At 40.0% G+C, this 27,271-nt stretch overlaps 1 protein-coding gene and 1 pseudogene across 5 annotated transcripts in view; both read right to left on the bottom strand.

The window, feature by feature from the left end:
• The window catches only part of LOC149312590 (uncharacterized protein KIAA0930 homolog), a 62,352-nt gene extending 36,719 nt beyond the window's left edge, over positions 1–25,633 (bottom strand). For all 5 annotated transcript variants that reach the window (XR_016281276.1, XM_089524924.1, XM_089524926.1 and 2 more), the window contains exon 1: positions 25,270–25,633. Coding sequence is in view for 4 of the 5 variants with exons in the window: in XM_089524924.1 (XP_089381050.1) it covers positions 25,270–25,417 (148 nt within the window). In the remaining variant the exon portion in view is untranslated. The remainder of the gene's footprint in view (positions 1–25,269) is intronic.
• Positions 18,536–18,677, bottom strand: LOC149312591 (U2 spliceosomal RNA; annotated as a pseudogene).
• Positions 25,634–27,271: the final 1,638 nt, after the last annotated feature.

Here is a 27,271-nt window from a genome sequence, read left to right as displayed (position 1 = left end):
GCAACTGTCCATGCAGTCTGATGAAATCAGCTGACATTCACAAAAGTTTATGCCAAATAAAAAAGATTGCAGATAGCAAAACCTCTGACAAAGAAGCTCCTTTTTACAAAGTTTTTATTCAACTACCCAACCCCACATTTTCCTTGTTTTCTATCTAGCTGCATAAGATGGTATAGGAGGGCTAGAGAAACACAAATTTTCAGTGTCAGGCTGCAATAAAACAATGCAATAAAGGCTCAGCTGGCAAAGAAAGAGATTATGCTCTAGCTGATCCTACTGCAGCTTTGTGTGCCTGCCTACAACATGCAAGTTAAACAGCACCTGCTCCTTACAGAGCATGTGTGAGCCACAAATCAGAGGGAAATGGGGAAAGCAGATAAATTTGTCTTATCAGGCCCCGTCCCTAATATGTTTTTAAAAAGATATAAATCTGTGAGTTTGGCCACCAATATGGAAATCATGAGAAGAACAGAGCCTGGGGAAAGAAAAAGACATCCTTTGGATGCTTTAAGAAAGAAATATTCAAACAGGCTCTAGAATATTCAAAATATTTTGTTTACATATGCAAGACTTACCTTATCAGATAGTTTCATTTAACTTGTATATATTGTTAGTTTTGGAGGAAATGGGTATGTTGAAACATGTTAATCAGTTCTTTTTTTGTGGTATAGGAACCTTATTCTAAACATTCTATTCTAAAAAAAACTTTGTCTTTGAACAGACAAAGCCTGGGGGCCAGTCACAGTTACATTTTTTGCACAGAGAGAATCACATCTGTGAATCAATTCAAAATTGATTCACTGTTCCCACTATGTTTTAATGCAGTGAATCTCTTCATGGCATTCAAATTTGGTCTAAAGTTCCCATTCCCCACCATTCCAGATCAAAATAGAGGTGCCTCCATTTCTTGAACAGTGGCTGTGCAAATCCAAATTGATCCGACAGTTTACTCACATTATGAGAGATGCAGATCCCTGCAGTTCTTTAAAAAAGAACCACTAAGGGATCTGGTGCCAAATGCACTGGTTTAAATGGGCCTTTGGGTCGCTCCCCCGCAAACTGCACCGAGTACAATCGATGCAGGTCTGAACGACAGGGAAATAACCCAGTTTCCAAACCAGGTTATTTCGTAGTGTGAATGGGGCCCTGAAATCTCCTTGGAAACCATGACGGACAAATTAAAGCTGTTGTCCTTTGGTCACATCATGAGACAGCACGCCTCATTAGATAAGACAATAATACTAGGCAAGGTAGAGGGTGGTAAAAAGAGACCAGATGGATCGACTCAATCAGGGAGGTCACTGGCCTAAATTTGCAGGACTTACAGCAGTGGAGGACAGTGAGTCTTAGAGATGTCTCATCCACAGGGTCACCATGAGTTATGGTTGACTAGAGAGCAGTTAACAAGGAGGTGGAGGAGGAACCCTATCTCTAGTGTTTCCTGTTAATTACGTCTCTGGTACCAAATTTTCTATTTACCAAATAATGCCTCAAAACGCATTTACTTTGCTAACTGTAGTTTTACATTGTCACAAGACACTAAGTTTTATTACTGCCATTGTTCCCTTAGTTAAGCTAGAAGGAATCACACAATTCTGTGGTACAATCCACATCTCTTAAGTGAATTAATTTCTGTGCCAGTCCATATATCTGATGGTTTATGGATCATTTCCTTCCTGTTCACATCTTCCCGTTCACATCTTAGCCACACAGCACAGTCCAATTATTTAAACAGATGACATATTTCATAGACTATCTATCTTCTTTGTTTAAAGAAAAACACTGATTGTATCAGGGCAGCATTTGATTCCTTGCTGTCTTGACTACCCACCACCTTCTCTGTTGACTTCCTAGGGATTATTTTTTAAAAACTCTTTCCAGTTTTCCAAAACCCAGCACAGTATCTTCAGCTTTGTGTTCAGCCAGAAGAAAACAGTCGTGTCTCTTTGTGTTATGGGTGGTCACCACCTGTGACCAACTAACGGCTTTACTCCATTGTTACTCCTTCTGTAGAATCTGAAAAAATTATGTAAGATCTCCTGAAAACTGAATACTGACTGTTCAGTATTACTCCAATTAAAGTAAATCGTTATTAAGTGAGAAAATAACGAGATATGTCATCAGTCACTGAGCCATAACACGGTTCAGTCCTGATGAATCAGACCATGTAATCCATCATCCTGTATTCCACTGTATAATGAATTAGATGGTCAAACTCATCAGGGCGGTGGTCAACTGGATGCCTCTCAACAATCCTCAGCATCAAACATGAAATCAACAGGCCTGCTCCACTGTTGTTCTCTATACCCCTGAATTTAATGGATCTAATCACAACGGATTTTTCTAACATTTGAAATGTTCCTTTTTAAAAACTACAGTTCTCAAAAACTACAGTTCTCAAAATGACCATGCAGGCTTGGGCACTTTCAGTGCTCTAGTCTAATCATTGCATCTTGGGGCAGCCAATCCCATACATGACATATTCTATTACATAGCTGGATTCTTCCCTTAATTCTACTTCCAACCATTTTCACAGTGTGCTAGCTAGTACTCTGGATAAGAGGTGAAAAGGGGGATATCTCTTTGCTCTCTTCCTACAGCATATATAATTTTATAAAGTTGTGTTACCTTCCCCAATCATTTTCCCCACCTTCCCTCTCCCACCGTGCACATAATATGCATACTGCATCCTTTCTCTGCAGAGAAAGCGTGACCATCCCCTGATTACTTTAGTAATCTTTTTGTGCAAGGTTTCCAGTTCTAAGACATGGTCTTTCAAGTGGGATGACTAGAACTGCAGACAGTGGTGAGGCATTCAGCTTTTTCCTCTTTCTCTCCCTCTAATCTAACACCAATTTTGTTATGTCAGGTTTTGAGTCACCATATGTATCCTGCCTCTCTTCCAATGATTTAGGATGATCCCTAATTTTACCCTCAGAGCTATTCTGTGAGGTCTGTCACATAGGGAAGGAGGGAGGAAGGCTAGCCAAAGAGGCAAGCTTCACAACTGAGCAGGAATCTGTCTCCAGGCTCCCCTTGTTCATTTTGTCTCGCTAGCACAGAGCTTCCTGTGCTCATACTTTGCCTTCCACTTCTATAAAAACAGAGGTGCTGATGCTGCTCTACTCCTGCAGCTTTGCTTCAACATCACTTCGGATGTTTAGTGTGCCAAGAATTAAAATAACAAAATCCAAGTCAGCCTTGGGGGATATTAAGAGATGTGCAAGACTTCTCCAAATAGTCTGAAGTTCATAACAAACAAAGAGCTCATATCTCAAGAAGTGGCCAGGAAACATAACCATGAGTTAAGCATCACAGACATTCCAGCAGCAAGAGGGACAAATAACTTGATCTATAGGTCAGCTTGATCTGCTATTCAGGACCATCATTTGCAAAACACTGTAGCAGCAGAACAGCTGTAGGTCCTGATTGTATTGAATACCCTGGTCTAGATACACAAGCTGAAAAGACAGACAACGCAATGTCTGTTGCACAAATTCAGTCTTGTTTAATCCACTGCAGCTGCTATGTACATTACATCTAAGATTTTGTCTGGACTAGTGGTTTGCAAACTGAAGAACTCTGTGGTTCCTTAACCTGAAGGTCAACAATGTCAAGAGGGCAGTATGCCCAGGACTTCCAGTGCCAAATTTTGTAACTTTCCCAAGTGTCCTCCAATTCTCACTTGGCCAACTCGAATCCATCCTCCCATAACTTGGGACCAAATATCACTGTCCTCTGCCCATTCTGTCAAGGGAACCAAAAAAGGAAGAGTATGTAGGTGCTCTCTGGCCTGAGAGTGGGATACAAAGTCAATCCAATTAGGTAAGTCAAAAATTGAATTGTATGCAGGCATATATGTACTTATTTCTAAGAATTATTATTATTGTTATTATTATTATAATTATTATCGACACTTAAACCACAATAATGGCATTTCTAGACAGTGTTCTTCATACTACAGTGAGCCCGCATCATACGCGGGGTGCATTATACGCTGGTTTCAGCATACGCTGAAAGCAGTACCAGAAGAAGCGGCGCCATGCACTGGAAGAAACAATGGCTCGCACCGCTGCAAGCATGAGCCCCATTACTTGTAATGGGGCTTGAGCATACACACTATTTCTTTTACGTGGGGGAGGGGGTCCGGAACAGATCCCCCGTGTAAAAGAAGGGTGCACTGTATTAGTCAGAAAGCATGCATGAACTTATATTCTTTTTATTATTTATAGAGTTTTCAGCAGCATGGATAGAAACAAAAGAAACAGTGGAAAAACAAGGAGTGTTATGAGTGGGGAATAAAGGCCTGTTACAGACTGCCAAAATAAAGCTGCTTCAGGTCTCTTTGGAGGTATGCTGTTTAAATGATGCATGCAACCTAAGAATCCGGAAGCTGCACCAAAGCTGCACTCCAGTGCTTAGGAATGGAGTGTGGCTTTGGCGCGACCTCCAGACTCTTAAGACCCATGCATCATTTAAATAGCATACCTCCAAAGAGACCTGAAGCAGCTTTATTTTGGCAGTCTGTAACAGGCCAAAGTTATGCAAAGCTCTTGTAATATTCAGCGAATAAGGCAAGGCAATGGCATGACAAACATGTTTCTGTTCAAAAACTGTCCATTTTCTTTACTAATTATATCAAAAGTCTAGTTAGGACAGTAGAAAATGTTCTGGAAGGCAGATCCATATCACTGTTTAAGAGGAACAGATTCCCCAAAACAGGGGCAATTAGAGAGTATGTCTTGACACATGGGAAAACCTTAAAAAGCCAAGACAGAGCAAGCTTTGGGCTACTCACATACCCCTTTAACACTTCAGTTCACAAAGGGAGAAAAGGTTCATGAAATGTTCAGATTAACTTACAATGGCCCATTTCATGTAAACTAAGAAAATACAGTTGTCCCTCCATATTCGCTAGGGTTAGGGGAACAAGACCCCCGTGAATATGGAAAAACCGCAAATAACAAAAACACTGTTTTTACCTGAGAGGACACCTCTCTAGGAATCTCTAGGTCCTCCAGTGCAACTCTGTGGTCAATGTCCAAGATACACTGGCCATAGAATGGCACTGGAGTAGCTACAAATGGTCTTTCAGTGCAACTTTTAGTTAAAGTTGACCACAGAGTTGCACTTGAGGATGTAGACAGTCCTAGAGAGAGCATATTAATGAAATCCATGAATAGTCAAATCCACAAATATCAAAGCCGCAAATATGGAGGGATGACTGTTAGGGAATTAAGTCATGGTTTAAAGTTGACAACATATCCTGCCTTTTCCAAAGCCATTAACCACCATTCTCTAGGGTGCATGTGTTCATCCACAAGACACATGTATATCTTGGCTAAATAAGCCAAGAGAAGGATATAGATGAGTTGGAGGAGGTACAGAGGAGAGTGTCAAGGATGATAAGAGGTATGGAGAATAAAACATATGACAAGAGGCTGAAGGAACTGGGCACGTTTAGTATGATAAAAAAAGACTGAGGAGTGATATGATCACACTCTTTAAATACCCCAAGAGCTGCCAAAAGGTGGGGGGTGGCAGGCTTGTTCTCTGTTGCCTCAGAGGACAGAATTAGATCTATCGGTTTTAAATTTAGGAAGGTAGATTTTGACTGAACATCAGAAGGAACTGTTTGACAGTGAGAGCAGTTTGGCAATGGAGCCAATTGACTAAGAGGTATTGGGACCTCCTTCTCTGGAAGTCTTCAGAAAGAGACTGAACAGCTACTTGCTGGGGATGCATTAACTGGAGATCTTGCACTCAACATGGGGAAGGGGATGGATTCAATGGCCCATGAGGTCCCTTCTAGCTCTATGACTCTATGTTTGATTCATTCCAGTCTTGTGATTCTGTCCTCCAAATAAACATTATGCTGACATGTAAACAATGAAGGAGAAAAGCCTCACCTACAACATTCTAAGCAGCTATATCCCATCACAACATATTCTTACAAAGTATTTATAAGAATATTTTTTATAAATGATCTTGTGCACGTCAATCTCTAGATCCCTTATTGATTTTCAGAGCTGCTGAACACCCAAAGCTGTCACCACTTCAACTGGACGCATAAATGATCTGTCCCCTTAAATCCATTTCTCTAAAGCTGACTTGGCTTCAAGATTGCCAACTCAATGTAGACTTACTAATTTTACAAGAAGGCACCCCTGAAAACCCAACTCAGCACTTTGGTAATACTAATAATAGAAACAAAATCTAAATGATGATGATTTAAATTCTGGACATGCTCCAAATGCAGCCCAGGGAGTTCTGCCATAGAATAGACTGCATTTTTCATTTAAAAAATTACAGAAGAACAGCCAAAAAAGTATATGTGGGGTTTTATTTTGGATCTGCAGCATCCTACATTAATAGATGAGTAAATGCCATTTCCTGCCGGGAAGGAAGTAAACTCACTGAATTTAAAAAAAAAGGCTTTGTCACAAAACTTGTCCTGGAAATGGAGCAGAACAAGAATGCCATAGCTCTTTAGCAGAATGCATCTTAGCTCATAAGAGTGTTTCTGGTTTAATCCCTGGAATCTTCAACTACATGGATATTAGGTAACAATACTGAGAAAGGTACCTGTCTCAGATGTTGGTCTGCTACTGGGCATACATTGTACTGAACATTTTCAATTTTCTTCAGTATTTTCAGTGTTTTCAATGCAAAGGCAGGTTTACAGCTGAACATTAAGAAAACAAAAACCACAGATGATTTAAAGCAAAGACTACGAAGCCATTGAAACAGTTCAACTGTCATTAAGCATAATAGAGACAGCCTTCAAGATGTTCGAAGAAGACTAGGACTTGGAAGGACAGTTATGAAGAAACTGGACAACATCCTGAAGTATAAAGATATATCACTGAATACTATTTAGGATTGTCCATGCCATTATATTTCCCATTTCTAGATAAGGTTAAGAAAGCTGGATAGTGAAAAAAGCTGACAGGAAGAAAGCCAACTTATTCAAAACGTGGTGGTGGTGAAGTTTCACGTCATCTGCTAAAAAGACAAATAAATGGGTCCTAGCACAAATCAAGCCTGAACTCTCCATAGTAGCCAAGATGACTAAACTGAGACTGTCTTACTTCAGGAGGGCTCTTGCTCATAGGGTCATTGTAGGTTGAAGGAAACTTGACAGCAGTTAACAACAAACTCAAATAGTATATAGTCTTATTTGTGTAACCAAGAAAAACCATGTGTTCATTTTAGTTGTTTTTTTACAGATACAGGACCCAATTCTAACAATGCTACTACTTAGCATTTCTATCTTTAAGAACCTAAATTTGGCAGCCCATAGCAAAAACTGTATGCACCCAGGTTTTCCTCTACATGTACTAAAACTGCAGCACACACAAATACACATCTGACGACATATTTTATAGTCCACTTCATACTGTATTATAATACTATCATACCATCTTGAACTCACTCAAAGCCATCTGTTGTTATTTTTTAAGGTATAGCTAGTACTTGGATAGGAAAGCACAAGGGATTATCAGGCAACTCCAGGATTATGTAAGAATCATGTCTGAAACCCTGGAGAATCACTGCCAGACAGAGGCGGGTTACAGACCGCCATTAAAGTACGGAGTCAGTCCGTACTAGGGTTAGGGAGGTGCGGTGCTTCCGCACCCCCCTAACCCTAGTACGGACTGAGTCCGTACAAAATGGCGGCTCCCCTTCAACATGGGGGCCGCCATGACGACGTCACGACCGCGCTGCCTCTATATGGGGCGGCACGGACGTGACGTCGTCGGTCCGCGCCAGGGCGCTTAGTGCGCCCTTTGCGCGGACCAGGAAGGAGCTCCGTTTCGGAGCTCCTTCCTGGTTTGCAGCACCGCTTTGCATCGCTGGGCGCAGCCTTCAGACGGCTGCGCCCAGCAAAGCAAGGGAGAAAGGACCAAGCGGCCCCTTTCTCCTCCTCCCCACCACCGCGGGGTGTCCTTGGGGCTTGAAGCCCCAAGGACACCCCTTTCCAGGCTGCGGGGAAGGGGCTTTTTGCCACTTCCCCGTAGCCTGAAAAACAGCGGATCGGGGCCTCAGCGGCTGCCATTCTGGCAGCTGAGGCCCCGATACACCGGGGAAAGGGGCGGGTACAGCCCGCCCCAAATGGGCGGTCTGTAACCCGCCAGAGTTAGCAATAAGGGGCTAGGAGAACCAATGGTTTGTCTCAGTATAAAGCATCTTCCTATATTTACAGAGAATGCATACAGTATATGCATAAAGAACAACAGAGCCCTTACATGGTGGGGAAACAATCTGAGACCATCCCTTTAATTCCCATCCCCAGGCAAATAATAGCTGCACAAGGCTCAATTTAGTTGTTTGAACTTAAAAAAACAATAATGCACAAGAGAGCTTTCATAAAGATATGCATTCATGGAGAATGGCTGCCTCACATGAGAAGGCCTGCAAGGAAGAAAGGAGATAATCACTCCAAACCAAGCTAAAACACTGCCTGCTACATTTGAGCATAACAGTCCACAGTCAGGTTATATTAATGCTGAAGGAACATCACAAGAAATCATTGCAACCGTCTCCAAGTTAGACAACAAGATACCAAATTAATTGTGAAGCACATTTTGTTCCTTTGTAGCAGGAGAAACAAAAAATGGCTTGTTTGGAGCAGAAAACAGAATAATCCCATGAAGAGATCTGTCACATCTTGGCTCAATTACATAGCTCTTTTCTCTCAAAAGCATCCCTTTTCAAGGTGTTCTCTTAATTCCTTTCATTGCACAATTATTCTAGAATGAAAATTTTAACCTATGCACATAATGATATTGCAAAGAAAACCATTAGAGCAAGACTGGAGATTCCTTGAAACCTCCATATACAGCTATGGAAGGATCCCTCTTCTCTTTGAAACCCTTCCTACTCTTTACATCCTTGGAAAAAAGGCAAGCTCTGTTAGGAGCCACCACCTCAATGTGCCTGCAGCACTGTGAAGCGCAAGCTCTGCATGCCTCTTGTCTTTCCTGTATGGAATTATCAAGGGGTCAAAGAGCCATCTCCATTTGGGGCTGCTGACTCAAAATTTCTAAAGCAACTTGAAGGAGCAGCTCCTGAAGAAAAAAAAAATCTCCCTCTTCTTCAGCAGCAAAGTGGTAACTGCTCTAACAGGGTGTACAAGAAACCAAACTGGCTTTTGCAATTCCCTATAACAAATGAGAAGAATAAGGACATTATGATCAGCCACCAGCAGCAAAACAAGTCATATATATTCAAGGTTTCCTAATCGCTGTTTATTTAATAAGAAAAATGCAGGCAAATCCAAAGCCTAGTAAAACCTCATAATATAGATGTGGGCCCAGATCTAGAGCAGGAAGAGAGAAGCAGTTTTGGCCCAGGGTCAAATTCTAATTTGGGAAAAGTCTCCAGGACCATATTGATCCACCTACAACATTGCTTGCATTTGGAGTAAGAAACAGTTCAGAGAAACTGGTACATTGTAATTATTACTTTAATTGAACTGATAACTTCATTTACTGGTAGGACTTAGGCAAAGTAATCTACCTGAGCCTCAGTGCTCTGATCCCAAGATATATAGGTAATAGTTACTGTTGTTAATTGCCTTTCAATCAGCTTTGACTTATGTTGACCCTATAAATGACAGACCTCCAGTGTAGTACAGTGAGTGGTTTGAGTGCTAACAAGGATATTGGGAGACCAAAGTTCAAACCCTTGCTTAGCCATGTAAAACCGCTGTTGAGTAACACTCTCACCTTAGAGGAAAGCAAAGGCAAACCTGCTCTGAACAAGTTCTGCCCAGAAAATCCTGTGATAGGTTCACCTTAGGGTAGGCATAAGACAGAAATGACTTGAGGGCACACAACAACGATTTATAGCAAACCCTTGGTATATGCTGGGGTTTGGCGCCAGGATTCCCCATGGATACCAAAAACGGTGTATGCTCAAGTCCAATTAAATACAGTGGCATAGTAAAATGTCCCTTGTATAAAATGGCAAAATTAAGGTTTGTCTTTTGGAATTTATATATATATATATTTGAATATTTTCAAGCTGTGGATGGTTGAATCCACGGATAAATAATCCTTGGATATGGAGGTCCGACTCTATGTATGTATGTATTTAAATGAGCCAGTAAAAATGACTGAACTCACAGAATCACTTAAAGTAGGATGCGGGTTGTAGCCCCCCCCATTCCTCCTTGAGACCCCCAGTTGTTGCCTCAGCTGCATGCTTACTTGAGAAATTTTTTTTTAAGTATTTATTTCTGTGACTTGCAATGAAGGGGAAATGAACATTTACAATAAGACTGTAGACTCAATATAAGCATATGGTTTGGTGTTTGTTTGTTTTAAATAACCTTATATTTGATTTTTATATTTCTATTCTGAAATTTTGGTAACTTGGTAAAGAAGAACTTTGAGTGACTCTATCATAACTTTGTAAGAAGCAGATCCACAGAAAACTTTTTGAAAAAGTAAAGATTGCTGTTGATAGTGTGATTTTAAATACTACGTAAGGGAAAAAGAAAACAACAAAGTTAAGTGTTAAAAGGAATAAATTGGTTTTCAACCATTATGAATTTGAAAGTTTTTATTCCATTATGAAGGTTTTTAATCCCACAAATGTAACTAATTACTAGAAAGGACTAGTATATAAATAATACCATTAGCTATGTTTTATTTGTATGTTATAAATGTTATAAAACATGAAAAAAGCATTTATTTCTGATCATTTTTATTTTTTAAAGTAACTTAGGGCACTTCCTCAATATCAAAAGTGTAACTTTCAGTTATTTTGTTGTGTTAGTTTTTAACAGTTACTATACGAAAATGGCTAAAAATCCAGATGATCAAATACAGCTAAAAACCCAAATGACCTGTCAAAACCAACATGTGAGGATCAACCACCACATAATACCTGCTATACAAATGGAGGGTGGGGTAATGTTGTAATTGTGTCATGTAAATAGTCGTGTTTTTGTTACCTCAAATAGCAATGCATTACAGGCTATGTCATTTTTTTGTATTATGTTGCTTCCTCACTCTCTTCATCACATGGTCCTGGATAAACCGCCATCATCAACAAGGGGATTATGCATTTTCTGGCCTTCTCCCGCCTCCCCATGTTATCCAAACTCTCTTTACCCTCCACACATATGAGGTCACTGTCCTTTTTTGCCTTTGTTGATTTTCGGCAATAGAAGCACATGCATACACACATGCACAAACATAGAGCAAACTTCAATTGGTTCAAACATTAGTGAGCAAACTGTATTTGGTATGTATTACTTGCACCATATTATTCCAATGCTATTTTGTCACCTATCGGAGTTTCAAGGCAATCTGTTACAAATAATTAATTACTTGTAATTAACTGCTACTTTAAATTCTCCTTTATTACCACCTGTCCCTCCTATACCAAACACAGGGCTCCCAACTAACCAAAATCTGACACAGCCTCTCTTTTTATATTCCTCCCTTTCCTTAGGACTGAAGCATGGCTTTGGCACGGCTTCCAGACTCTTAGGACGCATACATCATTGAAACAGCATACCTCCAAAGTGACCCGAAGAAGCTTTATTTTGGCCTGTCTGTATGGGGCCTTTGAAACAGTTGAAGATTTTCCATGCCTTGTCTCAATCATTAAGCATAACGGAGACTGCAGTCAAGAAATCAGAAGACTAAGACTTGAAAGGGCAGCTATGAAAAAACTCAACAAGATCCTGAATTGTAAAGATGTATCACTGAATATTGAAATTAAGATTGTCCATGCCATTGTATTGCCCATTTCTATGTATGATTGTGAAAGCTGGAAGTGAAGAAAGCTGGGAGGAAGAAAACCAGCTCATTTGAAATGTGGTACATAGACTGCTAAAAAGACAAGGAAATGTATCCTGGCGCAAATAAGACCTGAACTCTCCCTAGAAGCCAAGATGACTAAACTGAGACTGTCCTACTTTGGGCATATCATGAGAAGAAAAGACTCACTATAAAAGATGATAATGCTGTAAAGTGGAATGCAGCAGGAAAAGAGGAAGATCACATTCCAGATGAATAGACTCAATCAAGACTCTGGGTGTGCAAGACCTGAACAGGACGGCTGATGATAGGAGGACTTGGAGGTCTCTCATTCATGGGGTCTCCGCAAGTCAAATTTGACTTGTCGTCAGTTAGCAACAAATACAACTGCAAGCCATCTTGGGAGTCTTTGAACTAAAATGCAGGATATGAAATACTTTTGTAAAAAGCAGAAATCGCACACACGTACTTTGATTAAAAGTAGATACTCTAAGGTGCATACCTAGTTTACTTTTAGCCCACAACCAAGTATATGCCTGACAATGAAATCAGATAGAAGAAAGCAGGCTGAGGGGGGATTCAAACACAAGGAATGATGAGCAAGGAGGACAGACTATGCTGCCCATGCCCCCACAAACAACTTGGTTTCAGTGCTAAGTCAGTTGACATAAGGGTCTTCACTGAAATCACTGAGATAAGATCCTTATTTCCAACAGTAGGCAGCCTACAGAAAAAGGACAGCAAAGTGATGGCCATCCGCTATAATATGTCACCAGCTTCTGGAATGTAGAGGTAACCCATGACACTGTTTCTGAACATAGAATTTCCATTCAGCTCTTGGTAGAATTTCCTCTATGAAAGTGCGGCCTGTTACAAACTGCCAAAATAAAGCTGCTTCAGGTCTCTTTGGAGGTATGCTATTTAAATGACGCATGGGTCCTAGGAGTCCGGAGGTCGCGCCAAAGCCACACTCCATTCCTAAGCACTGGAGTGCAGCTTTGGTGCAGCTTCTGGATTCTTAGGATGCATGCATCATTTAAACAACATACGTCCAAAGAGACCCAAAGCAGCTTTATTTTGGCAGTCTGTAACAGGCCTGCATAACCCTTTTTAAGGCTAGTGGCCATCATATTTTGTAGCACTGATTTCCGTATCATCATTTATGCATTTTTTTGCACATCCTGAACCTATTTGTCAATCATTTTAACTGGGTGACCTCACATTCCATGGTTACAAATACCCATGTCATATGGACAGTGATCTCAGTGTGCCTTGTAGACAGAGGATAAGGGCTTTGACTAAAAAGACATAGGACCCATTCTCACTGCACAGTCCTAGCACTCTGACTCTGATTCCACTTGAACTGCTATGGCTGCAAGCCTATGTTTGCAGCCTGATGAGGTGGTAGACCTCTCTGGCTGAGATTTCTAAATGCCCATCTAAACTGTCAATCCCATGATGCCATAGCAACTATGACAGTTCAAGTGGAAGCATAGTGTTGTAACTGTTCAATGGGAAAGGGCCAATGGGTTTGAATTTCTGCCCACCCATGGAGTTCATAAGCTGATCCCATGAGATATGTTGGGCTAGTCAGACCTTGTGGAGTGATTGTGAAGATGAAAAAACTTGACATTAATAAACGTTCTAGAGAAATGGAGGGGAGGGAAGATAATATAAATGATTAAATAAATAAAGCACACTTATTATATTTGCTTCAAGTGACATATGTCTTTTTGAAATCAGCAGAAAGAGAAGACAGTTATCTTTGAAGGCTGATCATGCGACAGGCAGAAACGATAGTTGGCAGGCTTCCTTTTTTCATAGATTCCAGAGGACAAAAAGATTAACCGTGCATATTACTAAGGTTTGAATTAAATCAAACAGAACCTATCACCAATGGCTCTGGCATTATCTAAGCAAACAACAAAAGGGTGAAAAAACTGGTATCTGGAAATGTCTAATTACATTTCTGAGAAGGAGCAGAACGTACACTACAAAGCCAGCACCCAGCGTGCAGCCAAGACCCCTAGTGACATCATCTTGTCTGCAAAGCAACATGATTTAAAAGCATGCCATTCAGTCAGGAATGTGGAAGGAGACATGGCCTGCTTTTATGCCACCATTCTGACACCAGGGGCTTTCAGACAGAAACTTATCAATATGCTAGGAGAAACCATTATTAACATCCTGCTCACATTCCTCTTTAAAAGACTGAAAGCCACTAGAGGCAAAGCAAGGGAATCTTTTCTTTTCTTCCCCACCCAAATCCCTCATTTTGCAGGCAGCTCACCACCAACGAACGTATAAAAACCTTTTGATCCCTATCTCTTCTTTAAGTGAGACCCAAAGTCCCTTTGTACAGTTTAGAATTCACACACTGTTGTAATGAATGAAACAGCAGTTTTGCATTAAATTATACATCTGCATGTAACATGAATTAAAATCCCAAATAAATATTTTCACTCATCTGCTCTTTAATCTATTATAGTCTTTAATCAATTATATAGAAGTACCGGGGATTGATTTGTGGTTGGAGAAAAGTTTAGAAGTGATAGAAATGGATTTATTAACAATGAAACTTAAAGGCGAGGAAGGGACAGAGGAAGATCCAACATGGTTAAATTTGAAGAAAATATATGTAAAGGGAAAATAGATATAAGGGACAGAAACAGAAACGGGATGACATAATAAACCGTCTTGTAGTCCGTGCAGAAAGATGAATGATTAATGTATAATCTCAAATAGACAAGCTAGAGAGGTGGTGGTAATCGAGAGACATAGGAGAGTGATATTTAACATTGTTGAGGAATAGAGTAGAAATGGGGGGGAAGGGAAGGGTGCAGAGTCTATGATAATCAATAGTAGTATTGTTAGAATGTAAAAATGCACACTCTGTTTTTAAATTGAAAACTTTAATAAAGATTATTTTTAAAAAATCAATTATAGTCTAGTACATTTAAACAAAGGCGTATAATAAATAAATGAATATATTATCAAAATCTCAAATATTAATGAAAAAATGCTTGCTTCCCTTTTGCTGTCAATGAAATATTAAGGGATATAACATTGTTTTCTGTTTTAAAAAATGTTTTTATCAGAGTACAGCTTAGAGGATAAAAAATCAACTAGTACCATCCCTTTGTTCCACACTGTTTCTGGATTCCTCCATTACCACTGCAACGCTGCTTAATGTAATCAAATCCCAAAGGAGATGAGAATGTGGCCCTAGCAACATTTCATGTTGGAGTAGAGCTAGATCTCTAAAAGAGAAGTGCAGCTGGCTTATCAGTCATATATGCTTGAAAAGGTTACTTTTTTGGACTACAGCTCCCCAAATCACCCAGCAAGCATGGACCCTGCAATCTATTTTTTTAAAATATATTTATTGAGCACATATATAAATCAGGAAAAAAGAAATAACGAACAATAACCTCACAAGAGCTCACCAGCTATATAATACATGATCTCCAACCCCATCTTACAACTTAATGCATAACCTGTACACATTCAAACATCTCAACATTAAGCATTAATATTGTTTGACTCTACTGATTAGCTGGTCTCCCTTCCAATCCGCCTTCCATTTACCTGATCATACTTTCATTACCCTTCCTTTCTATATACTCCTACTCACCAAACTCTTTTTTTCACTTATTCTTACCTTTTATCTATTTACATTGCCTTCTCCCACTTCTTCACTTCATTCTCCTCTTCAGCAGTACTATCTATTAGCTTATCTTCTAAGTTTTTCAAATATCTTAAAATCAATTAAGCATTTTCTTATCATTCAACAAACAAAGTATTCTCCAAACATCCTTCTACTTCCTTTCTTACAGTCTTGGTTATCATCATCTAGTCATAGGTCATTCTCTCATTATGCACTCTGAATCGTAAACAAAATCTATCCTAACTATATAAGTATTTGTTTTATTTTTACTTTATTGTTGAATCTTATATCACCTATTTCTTCACTATTAAGTCTTATATCATTAATTATTCTTTAAATCCTTCCATTGCTAAAGGACCCATTTTTAATTCCAATATGAAATCACACAATCCCAATATTTCTTGAATGTCTTCAAATTCCCATCAACTAATAGTCTTGTCAGTTTGTCAGTCTCTGCAGTGTCGCAGATTTTCATTATCATTGACGCTGTAATTAAATGAAATAGTACCCTACCATGTCATTTTTCAACCTCTGATTCCACAATATTTAACAAATATAATTCTTCTACTCTAAAACAGAAGCTTTTCCTACAGTTTTGCTATTAATTCACCTTCACTGAAGTTGAGAAACTAGAGTGGCAATAAGTAAACATTTAGGATTTGGTTTTGGTTTTTTAAAAAAGACCACTCTGTACCTTTCTTCTTCCATCTCACTGTTTCTCCCTTCAGCCTATAAATTAAGTAAACCTATTTGTAGGTTCCAGGATATTTATATGAAACTTTTGTATATTTACTTCTTTGGGGATGCACCTCCTAAATCAGCCTTCTATAATAATAATTACAGATGACTGGCTATTAAAGGGACTCCTGGGACCCTATCACACTACACAGTTATAGCACTGTGATACCACTTTAATTGCCATGACAACATCTGATGAAATCTTGGGATTTGCAGTTTAGAGAGGAGTATTTAGAATTCTCAAGACAGAACTCTACTGCCTCAACAAACTACAAAGCCCAAGATTCCACAGCACATTGACATGGCAGTTAAAGTAGCATCATAATGCTATAGCTGTATAGTACGAGCCCTTATAGCCAGGCCAAAATAAAGCTGCTTCGGGTCACTTTGAAGATATGCTGTTTAAATGATGCATGCATCCTAAGAGGCCAGAAGCTGCGCCAAAGTCACGCTCCAGTTACCAGGAAATAGTTGCTTTTTAAATAAGAGTTAAAGTACAGTACTTACCCATGGATACATCAACTCAAGTTTTTGGGGTCAATTTTTTGACTAAAATTTGTAGACTTATAAATGAGTATATGCGTTACTTGACTGGAACTGGTTTAGCACTGAACACAATGATGGTGAGTCCCCACAGGTAAAGGGAAACACAAAAGGACTGACCCTTATCAGAAGGTAGAAGACCTAAAAAAAAGCGGTTCTCTGAATCATAAAGGACTTTAACCTGCCCAAACAAGCTCTCAAATAATCCAGTTTAATCATGTAGCACTGAGCTGACAAAAGAATGATACCAGTTTGTAGCAGTCAAAGTAGTGCTGAATATGAAAACTCCAGACGTTAAAATAATATTACTCAGATGGAACAAAATAATGTTCCTTGAAAACCCCATACTTTCCAATTCCAAAATTAAATATTTGTTCAGACTTGATTAGATATTAAGATCCCACAACCTGGAAGTTTTCATTGAGGAAGATATGATACACAACAATGATCAGTCAGCACTGGAAAAACAACCACCCTCTAGCTTGCTGCCACCCTATACGGTCCGTGTATTCTAAGACTGAGCCTTGGCAACCAGAACTAGGGGTTAGTGTTTGGACAATAACACCCACATTCCTCTGCCAACATGGCCACTGGCCTGATTAGTAGAGGGTTATGGGAACTATAATCCAAAAAGTAACTTTGCCAAACTCTGGTAGCAACAAAATTGGGCAGTGCAACTTGGGCTTGTCTCTTTGTGAGACCCTGATAACTTTTCAAAAACACACAAACAAAATGCCCCCACCAGGTGCAGGCAGGGCTAAGAAAATGCACACATGGTAAAAAGGATGAAAAGAAAGCAAAGAAAATGGTGACTATGTTAGCAGTGATTATAGCCTTTAACTTTGATGTGATAACTTTGCCTGGTTTTAACGCAGAACAGCTGACAAACATACATAATCTCTTATTCAGATCCTTCAAAGCCTGAATTCTCTTGATGCTCCTTTGAGGGGAAGCATCAAAGAGCTACCACCACCTCTATTTTCCCATCCAGACATTCAAAAAGGTCAAAATCAGCACCACAGTGGAGAGAGTATAAGGAGGTCAAAGCCTCTTTTAGATACTCCCAGGACAGACTAAGCTCTTGCCTTTTGCCACTCTACTCAGAGAAGGGGATGGTTCCTTTTTTTGAAAAGAGTTAAAGTACAAATTTCTGCCAACCTAGCCATTCGAAAGCATGCAAATGTAAGTAAATAAATAGGTAAACACTCTGGTGGAAAGGTAAACAACGTTCTCTACAATCATGCTGCCCACATGATCATAGAGTAGTCTCTGACAATGCTGGTTCTTCAGCTTAGTAATGGAGATGAACACCACCCCTTATGGTCGGACATGACTTGACAACCTTGTCAACAGGGAATACCTTCACCTACCTTAAAGTACAAATACTTACACTGACCTGTTGATAAGTCAACCCAGATTTTTTTTTGGGGGGGGGGGCATTTGTGAACTTAAATTTCTAGACTTATACATTAGTATATACAGTATTTACAAAGTGCTGAGAATATAGAGAACATGTAGGGAGAGAGAGGTCTTTTCTTTTCTCCCTATCCATTAATATTAGAGTTTGGGGTTTTCAATGAACCAGTGTATTTAGGACTGCCCAAAAGGATCAGCTGTGTAAGACATTACACAACTGACTTACCCAATTTAAAGCCACACAATGCAGCCATAGGTCTAGGTCAGTGATGGTGAACCTTTTACAGATCGAGTGCCCAAACTGCAACCCAGACCCCACTTATTTATTGCAAAGTGCCACGTCTCTCTGGCTTTCTAGTAAGAAACTCTGGCAAACTCTGTGCTAGGGTGCCAGCATGAGTGCCCACAGAGAGGGCTCTGGGTGCCACCTCTGGCACACATGCCATAGGTTTGCCTAGGTAATGCTTTTTTAAGGGTTTAACAAGTTTTAAAATACAAATCTACACTTGATCTTAGCCAAAAGGCCGAGAAGCGATTAAAATACAAATCTGCAAGCTAACTTGTTTGTATTTTGTTTCCAGGCTCAATTTTAGGCACTGGTTTTGATTTATAACATCTTAAAACATCTGAAAGCTCACCCCTTCCCATATGCACCTGCCTGGGATTTGAGAGCTTCAGTGGAGGCCCTCAGCCCCAAGAAACTAGACTGTAGAGTACAGTATTACTATATTGAATTGTAATGTATTGGAGTATCTGTTGTAACCCGCCTTGATCTTTGGAAAGGCTGGCTAGAAATAAAGTTTTTATTTATTATTTTTATTTACAAGAAAGGTGATTCTCCTTAGCAGCACTTTGAATGTGGAATGCCCTCTCAAGAGAAGTCAATCTGGCTCTATCCTTTGCTGTGCTTCCAACAGACAGCTGAAAGTATATTCTTTGGGTTGCCTTTTAAAATAGTGTCCAACTGTTGTTTTTTTAAATGTTTTGTTCCTATCATGTTTTTATATTTTACTGTACAACACTTTTGGGGACCTAGGTGGGCAGGAGAAAAAAATATCCCACTGTAATAAAAGAAATAGCATGGCTATCAGCAATGACGAAAAAAACAGGCCTCTTGTGTACTTCCAAGAAACATCTGGTTATAGCCACTGAGGGAGACAGAATACTGGGCTAGATAGACACCTTGTCTGGCCCAGCAAGGTTCTTCTGACATTTCTACCAAGTCATGGTGTATTACACGCACTGCTTTATTGTAATTGTACATAGGCATGCATGTACCATAGTGGCACCAACTCATACTAGATATTTTACAGCTAATGCCTCTGTACAAATAGCTGAATGATTCTGGCAGTAGACTAATTTGTCAAAAAAAGTCTTTTTTCCTCACATGGGTATCAGATCATCTTTTTTTGCTGCTGTGCGCAATTAATTTTTAACTTTTTTTTTCTTTTGGCATGGAACCAGCAACAGTAATTAGTGACAAATGTAAGACTGAGACCTGAAGCATATGGGCCAAAGGGATAGCACCAAGACTGCACCAGCACTGATTGTGCTGGGACTGTGGTGACCGCACAGGTCCAGTCCTGATCCAGCGTAGCAAAAGGTTTGAGTGCTGGACTATGACTCTGGAGACCAGGGTTTGATTCCCTGCTCAGCCATGAAAACACTCTCTCAGCCTCAAGGGAAGGCAATGGCAACCCTTCTCTGAACAAATCTTGCCAGGAAAGCCCATGACAGGGTTGCCCCACAGTCACTATAAGTCAGAAACAACTTGAAGGCAAACAACAACAATGGCAACATAGTGCCCTCCAAATGCTTTTGACCACAGCTCCCATAAACCCATAAATGACACCACAGTCATTTGGAGAGCACTGAGTTTCCTACACCTATGCTGTTGTATATGACCTCTGTTTTTCAGCATCTTCAAATCAACAGTACCCTTTCCTCTGTCATTTTCAGATTCAGACTAAAAGAAAACTTGAAGCATATTAGGTCAGTATCTCAGAACAAAACCAACCCCTCCTCCAATTTTAAGGCTCTAAAATGTTTTCAAAATATATGTAGCTATGTGAAAATGTACAATAGTCACAACCTTATTGGTGCTTGAATGGAGGATCACCCCAGGAGCCAACCATCAAGGAAAAAATGGAGGGTGATGTCCATACCTCAGTTAGCAAAGCTTCTAACAAAGTAGTGACTTCTTTTTTACAAAGTCTGCTCACGCCTGCTCAGTGCTCACTTTGCTCCTTCTCCTCTATCTAGCAAAATTTTGTAGCAGCATCAAAACTGAAAGGATGGTGAAAGGTGGTTGGAGAAACACAGACTTTCAGTATTCGTTTGTAGCAGCATGGCTACAGTAAAGAATGCAATAAATCTTGAGCTGAGAAAGAGTGAGATTCTCCTCTAGCTGAGCCTACTGTAGTTATGCGTGGCTGCCTAGAGCAGGCAAGATAAACAGCAGCTGCCTCACAGCAAAACAGAAGCAAAGTACATAAGCCTGCTACCCCTCAGCTCATGTTTTTTAAACAGCTTTCTAGGTTTAGCCACCAAAATAGACGTCATATGAAAAGTGGAAGATGGGTAAAGAAAAAAATCATTCCTGGATACATTTTGGAAGATGCTTTCAAGTGGTCTTTAAAAGGCTCAGATGTTTGCTTCCTTTGCAAAGCTTATCTGCTGTGGTTTTGTCATTTCACTTGTCCATATTGTTAGTTTTGGGTAAAATGTTTGCTGAAACATGTTCCACCATGCTTCTTTTTTGTAATCTAGGAACTCATCCCTATTCTTTCCATGTTATTTCTGCCTCTCGTACCAAACTTTCTATTTAAGAAGTAACTTCATTAATTGAGGTATTTGTTGTTGCTGTGTGCTTTCACGTCATTTCTGATTAATGGCAACCCTAAGGGGAACCTATCACAGGTTTGCTTAGCAGAATTTATTTAGAGGGGGCTTGCCCTTGCCTTCCTCTGAAGCTGAGAGATGTGATTTGTCCAAAGTCACCTGATGAGTTTCCCAGGCCAAGCAGGGATTCAACCCCTCATCTCCCAGTGTCTTAGTCCAGCACTCAAATCACAGCATCTGAGCTACACATGTACTGAAAGGATGTGCTGTATACCTGAATCAAAGAGGATTACCCAAAGTGATTGACCCAGAAGTTTACATAATTAAAATGGACATCTGACAGTGCAGGTAGATCATCAGACTGGAGGTGAAGAACCTGCTGTGATTACCTTTGAATATTAAATCTGTTCTCCTTTTTACTTCAAGAGTCAAAGCAACATCCCCAAACAACATCTTCTATAATGTGTATATCCTTAATAAACAAATTCAGTGAGGAGAAGCTACTGAGCAGCAGGCAGTGGGGGGGGGTGACACTGGCAGAGGAGCTCTCTGAGGTAACAGCAGTGGCACTTTAAATCTTCTTAGTGCTGTGCAGGTGGCAACACTGATAAATTACTTCTATGTTTTTTTTACTTTGAAAACCCTAGTATGAAACAGTAAGATGTAAACTGGAGAAACTGTACTTTGGACATATCGTGAGGTGACAACTCACTGAAAAGACAGAAACATTCAGTTAAATGAAAAGCATTAAGAAAAGATGAAGACTGTATTATACATACAGTGGGTCTCTGGTATTGACTGAGGTTTGATTCCAGGACCTCTCATGAGTGACAAAAGTCATGGATGCTCAGGTCCCATTAACTACAATGACATAATGAAATGATGTCCCTTGTACAAAATGGCAAATTCAAGGTTTGCTTTTTGGAATGTATATATTTTTTTGAATATTTTCTAACCATGGATGGTTGAACCCATGGATAAAGAATCCATGGGTATGAAGGTACATGGATTGATTCAATAAATCAAGGCCTGAGCCTGCCTGTTAATAACAGGGTCTCCTGGAGAGCTCTCATTCAGAGGGTTGCCATAAGACAAAGCTGCCTTAACAGCAGATAAAACCTATCCAATTTAAAACACAGCTTTGTTGTTTACCGTAGGTCACTGTAATTTAACATAATGTACTTATTTATTAAGAAAATTAAGGTTTACATTTACCTTAAATTTAAGTTGCCAGTAATTATTTCATGTTGAACTGTACTGTTAGTACCACAGGAACAGTAAACTTAAAAGGCAACAAAGAATATATTAAGTAAATTAAACAAAGAGCCAGTATAGTGTAGTGGTTTGAACATTGGACTACAACTCTGAAGAGCAGGGTTCAAATTCCTGCTTGGCCATGGAAATCCCCATGATAGGTTCACTTTAGGATCACTGCAAGGCAGAAACAACTTGAAGGCACACAACAACAACAGATTAAACAAATGTCTACAAACATTTTACAGAAGTGACCACATGCAGGTTCATACATACTTGCACTAGGAAACCACCACCTTAAACTACAGGGAAAAAATAGTATACCCTGAGTCATTTTGACAGAGACTAATACTGCATTTAGAATCCCACTTATTCTTACTGGCTTGCTTGGCAGTTATTTCACAATATTTTCCTAAAGAAACGGATTAAGACATATATATTTTCTCAAGCTTACGGTTTTTACTGTTTTCTAAAGGTGTTCCTAGAATGAGTAACAGTTGGGAAAGGGAAAGAGAATCTTGAGTATCCATTTAATAAAGACAATTCCACAATGCACTTAGCAAGCCTTGGCTTAACAGATACTATGAAGTCGCTGATTCAAAGCAGGGAGGGTCTGATTCAGATGTGTGGATGCTTAGAGGAGGATCAGATAATGTAATAACCATGTCATTTCAAATTATAACGGAAAAGTCTATTAAACTGCTATTAACCTTGTTGTTAAAAATTAAATAAAGACTTAATTTTTAAAGAGAATGTAAAAAATGTTACTGTGAGTACAGATAAACAATCAAACATTTCCTACAGTAGGGGGAAAGTCTCAGTCGCAGCGGCACATAATAGAGCAGTGATGGTGAACCTTTTAGAGGCCGAGTGCCCAAAGTGCAACCCAAAACCCACTTATTTATTGCAAAGTGCCATGTCCCTCTGGCTTTCTAGTAACAAACTCTGGCAAACTCTCTCCTGGGGCGACAGCACATGTGCCATAGGTTTGCCATCACTGTAATAGAGAAATGGCCAAGAGAAGCCAGAGGCAAGACTCAGCACAACCAAAGCCTGCTTTGAGCTGGGGATTCTTCTGAATACTCTTTTGCAATAACTTAGGAGTTTACAATGGGGTTGCAATAAATAGGCAGGATTGCGAAACAAATAAAAGGATGTTCAAAGAACAGCAGCACAAGATGTGTTTCCATATCATTGGTTTTCAAACTTCCAAGCTTCAGGGAGTGATTTCCACATCTATTCTACTCCTATGCCATAGGAGCCCTATCCTGGTGAATGCTGGCAAGTGTTATAGAGTGAATATTCTTTCAAGTTGGGAGTTTGGCCTTGCCACTACTTTCTATGTATGAACTTTGAGGTAAACATGGTCAATTTTCTAGAGCCAGCCATGGCCAGAAAGCGCTTGTCCAGAAGTGCTCATCTCTTCACTGAGAAACAACCCTGCCCCCAATATCCCTTGGCATCATTGGAGTGAGGTTTCTAAAAGCAATTTATTTACAGGATTTGGGGGAGTATGTCTGTATGAGATTATGATTAACTTCTTCAAAAGGAGGAGGAACAGAAAGGAGATTACGATTTTCAATTCTAACTACCTTGAGATTAGAGCATGTTTGATGACGATGAGCAACAGGTCTTGAATCAGAATCATGGGAAAAACAACAGAGCCCTGTTTGGCAAAACAAAGGCCTGGTTTCTTCTTGAGGTGGAAATGGGATGGAGGAAAGCTGCTCTTTGTTTACACTGCATTCTTGACTGTAAAATACATACCAGGTTTCACTGTTCATTCTGCATAAAGATATGGCTTTATTTCTGTTTTCCCCAGAGACAGGGAGTCAATGGTGCTTTATCAGATTCCTTCACAGCTGGCAATGCATTGCTCCAATGTGGCATGAGGTCTTCAGCTGTTACGCAGGCCACACATACAAAATGCCCCTGCGCTGGGGTGAGGCTAACAATAGGATCCATGCACCATACATTACGGGCCTCGGTCAAAACAAAACAGATGGACAAGGAAGGGAAATAACTGAACAGAGGACATTGTGGCCATTTGGGTCAATGTAGCTAAAAGCAGTAAAGAAGGCTATAATCCAATCCGCATGGATTTCAACTTAAACACAACGCTGCATTTTTTAAACAAAGTCATCAGAAAGAGCCCTTCCTATCTCCTGCGTCTCTTTATAGTTATGACCCCAATAAAGCGTCGAGCGGATCAGACATACCTGTATTAACAGTTCCTGAGACAAAGGCAGAGACTGTGATAGAAGAACAAAACCGCTGCCTCACCTTTATAGTTTTCAAAGGCATCCTGGCATTAAACGTGATTGCAATCTGTCTTTCTCCGACGAACAGCCGCCAGATTAATATGACCACAGGCAGACAAAGCGAAGTTCACTTCTTGCTCAAGTTTGTCAAAGCAAACCCCAAGACTATGAGTCATTCACATGCTGCTGCAGATCACAGTATCCCCCATTTACATAAGGGACACCGTTTTGCTATGCCATTATAAGTAATGGGACTTCCGCTGATTTGGTACCCATGATGCAGAGTCCTGGAAGCAAACCCTAACAGATACCAAGGGCCAGCTTTATTTTGACCCACACAAAAGGTTCCTGAGATCCACTCATCATCACCTCACATGCCCAAAAGTATGGCACCTGATTTGAGCTAGCCATGAATCGTAATCAATGCCAGTGTTGCCTTTAGGGTTATCACACACTGGGGGCTCATTCCAGCATTAAAGAGAGATTAAAGCACATTTAAAGCATCCTGCAAATGAAGTTGACCATAGAGTTGGAGTTTAAACCCCAGCCACACTGGAGAGATAACCCAGTTTGGTACCTCTTTAACTCTTTCTGTGGCTCAAGGCTATGGAATTCTGGGAGTTGGAGTTTGTTGAGCGGAGCTCCGCTCTGGGCCCCACAACAAACTCCAACTCCCAGAATTCCATAGCACTTGAGCCACAGAAAGAGTTAAAGCGCTCTCAAACCGGGTTATCTCCCCAGTGTGGATGCAGCCTTAGCAAACCAAGCTCACCGAGGCCGCTGATCTCGTGGCGGATGCTGATGCGGTTCCTCTCCTCGACTATGGCCCGCAGCATCTGCTGGAGAGAGCGGTCCAGCTCGCCCCCGTCCTCCGCCTCTTCCCTCTGCCCAGCCGGGCCCAGAGTCCGCAAGGATGCCATGACGACGACGCCCCCGAAAAGGGTGGCATCGCAGGCGGCGGCGACGGAGGCACCCCCTCCCTGGGGCTCCCTGGGCTGCAAAGCCTTGCCTTCCTCCCTTGGATAAGAGAGCGAGGAGGAGCGCAGTCCCTCGGAGGCTCCAAGAGGAGCCACTTCCGCCTCCCGCCCTTCGGCTGAGAAAGAGCCTCCTTTGGCTCCTCCTCTTTTTTGTGTTAACCTCAGACACTTCCTGCAACAGAGTCGCGCGGCCCCGCCCCCCCGGCTCTGCGGGCCAATCAGGAAGCGGCGCCCGGCACCCACGAGGCGGAGGGGCGTGGCCTGGGATGCCGTTGACGTCGCCGATGCAGAGGCCGCCTCGCGCCACACCGGCCCTCTTAGCCCCGCCCCCTTCCCCACCCTCCAAGTCTAGTCTGTCAGTAGTTGCAATCATAAGACAAAGGCCGGGAGGGACTGAGGGGAATGCCTTATATGTTATTGTCTGGCTCTAGCACCATAATACTATAATACTCTGTGTATATATATATATATATATATATATATATACATAATATCTTATATATTATATAATGTATATTATGTATATGATATAATATATATATATATATATATATATATATCATATTATAGTATTATGCTATAGTATATTATATTTAATATACTATATTAAATTAAATTAAATCATATATTATATTTATTATAATATTATTATATTATATTTATTGTAATATATTATTATATTATAATATAATATTATATTTATTATAATATAATATAATTTAATATATAATTTATTATATAATATTATTATATAATATATATTACATAATATTATATAATATATATAATTTATTATATGATATAATTTATTATAATATAATATAATATTCTTATATTATAATAAATATATAATATATATTATTACATATACTATATATAATAATGTATGTTGTGGACCCACAATATATTATGCTATATTATATGATATATATATATATATATATATATATATAGATAGATAGATGGAAAGAGAGAGTATATAATACTATATACACTCATCCCTCTATATTTGAGGCTTTGATATTTGCAGCTTTACTCACAGATTTGATCAATATGTTCTCTCTAGGAATATTTAGGTCCTCCAGTGCAACTCTATGGTCAACTTTCAAAGTTGCACTGGAGGACCTAGATAATCCTAGAGAGAATACTCTAGTAGCTACAAAGGCGCTTTCCAATGCAACACACTCTTAGTGCCCTTTCTCTAAAAACACTCAGTTCCTGGAAGGTTTTTGGCCTAAAAACCCTGCCTGGAACAAAAGGAAGGAAAAAAATGTTGTGGGGTTTTACTTTTCGAAAGGAATCCGTTATGGTATTCTGATCACCCAGCAATTTACTTGTCACTGCAGTCCAAAACATACCTCTTTGGGTTATTCATAACTAACATGTTCCAATTACTGTTCCTCTTGTGCCATTGAAGAACACAGGGAAATGCTTTCTGGTTCCTCTCGTCAAACCACACAGATATCATGTGCCCTGCACACGGATGCTGTGTGTCAGCAGGCAGAAGCATTTAGTAATCTCTTTTCCTTCCCCATTCCTGTCCCTGCTAAATCCCCGCTGTCTACTCCTGTATCTGTCCCCACTGTCTACTGCTGTATCTACACTGCAGATTTAATGCATTTTGACACACATTGGGCCATGGCTCAGTGCTATGGAATTCTAGAATTTGTAGTTTTGTGTGATATTTATCCTTCTCTGTCAGAGAGCTCTGGTGACACAACAAACTACAAACCCCAGGATTCCCGTAGGATGGAGCCATGACAGTTAAAGCAGTATCAAATGGCATTCATTTTGCAG

This window comes from Sceloporus occidentalis, unplaced genomic scaffold (assembly GCF_023333645.1).
Source record: "Sceloporus occidentalis isolate IW3139 unplaced genomic scaffold, rSceOcc1.0.p SCAF_5, whole genome shotgun sequence".
NCBI classification, from domain to species: Eukaryota; Metazoa; Chordata; class Lepidosauria; order Squamata; family Phrynosomatidae; genus Sceloporus; species Sceloporus occidentalis.
Note: the sequence above shows the minus strand (reverse complement) of the source record. Positions and strands in the feature narration are given on the sequence as shown.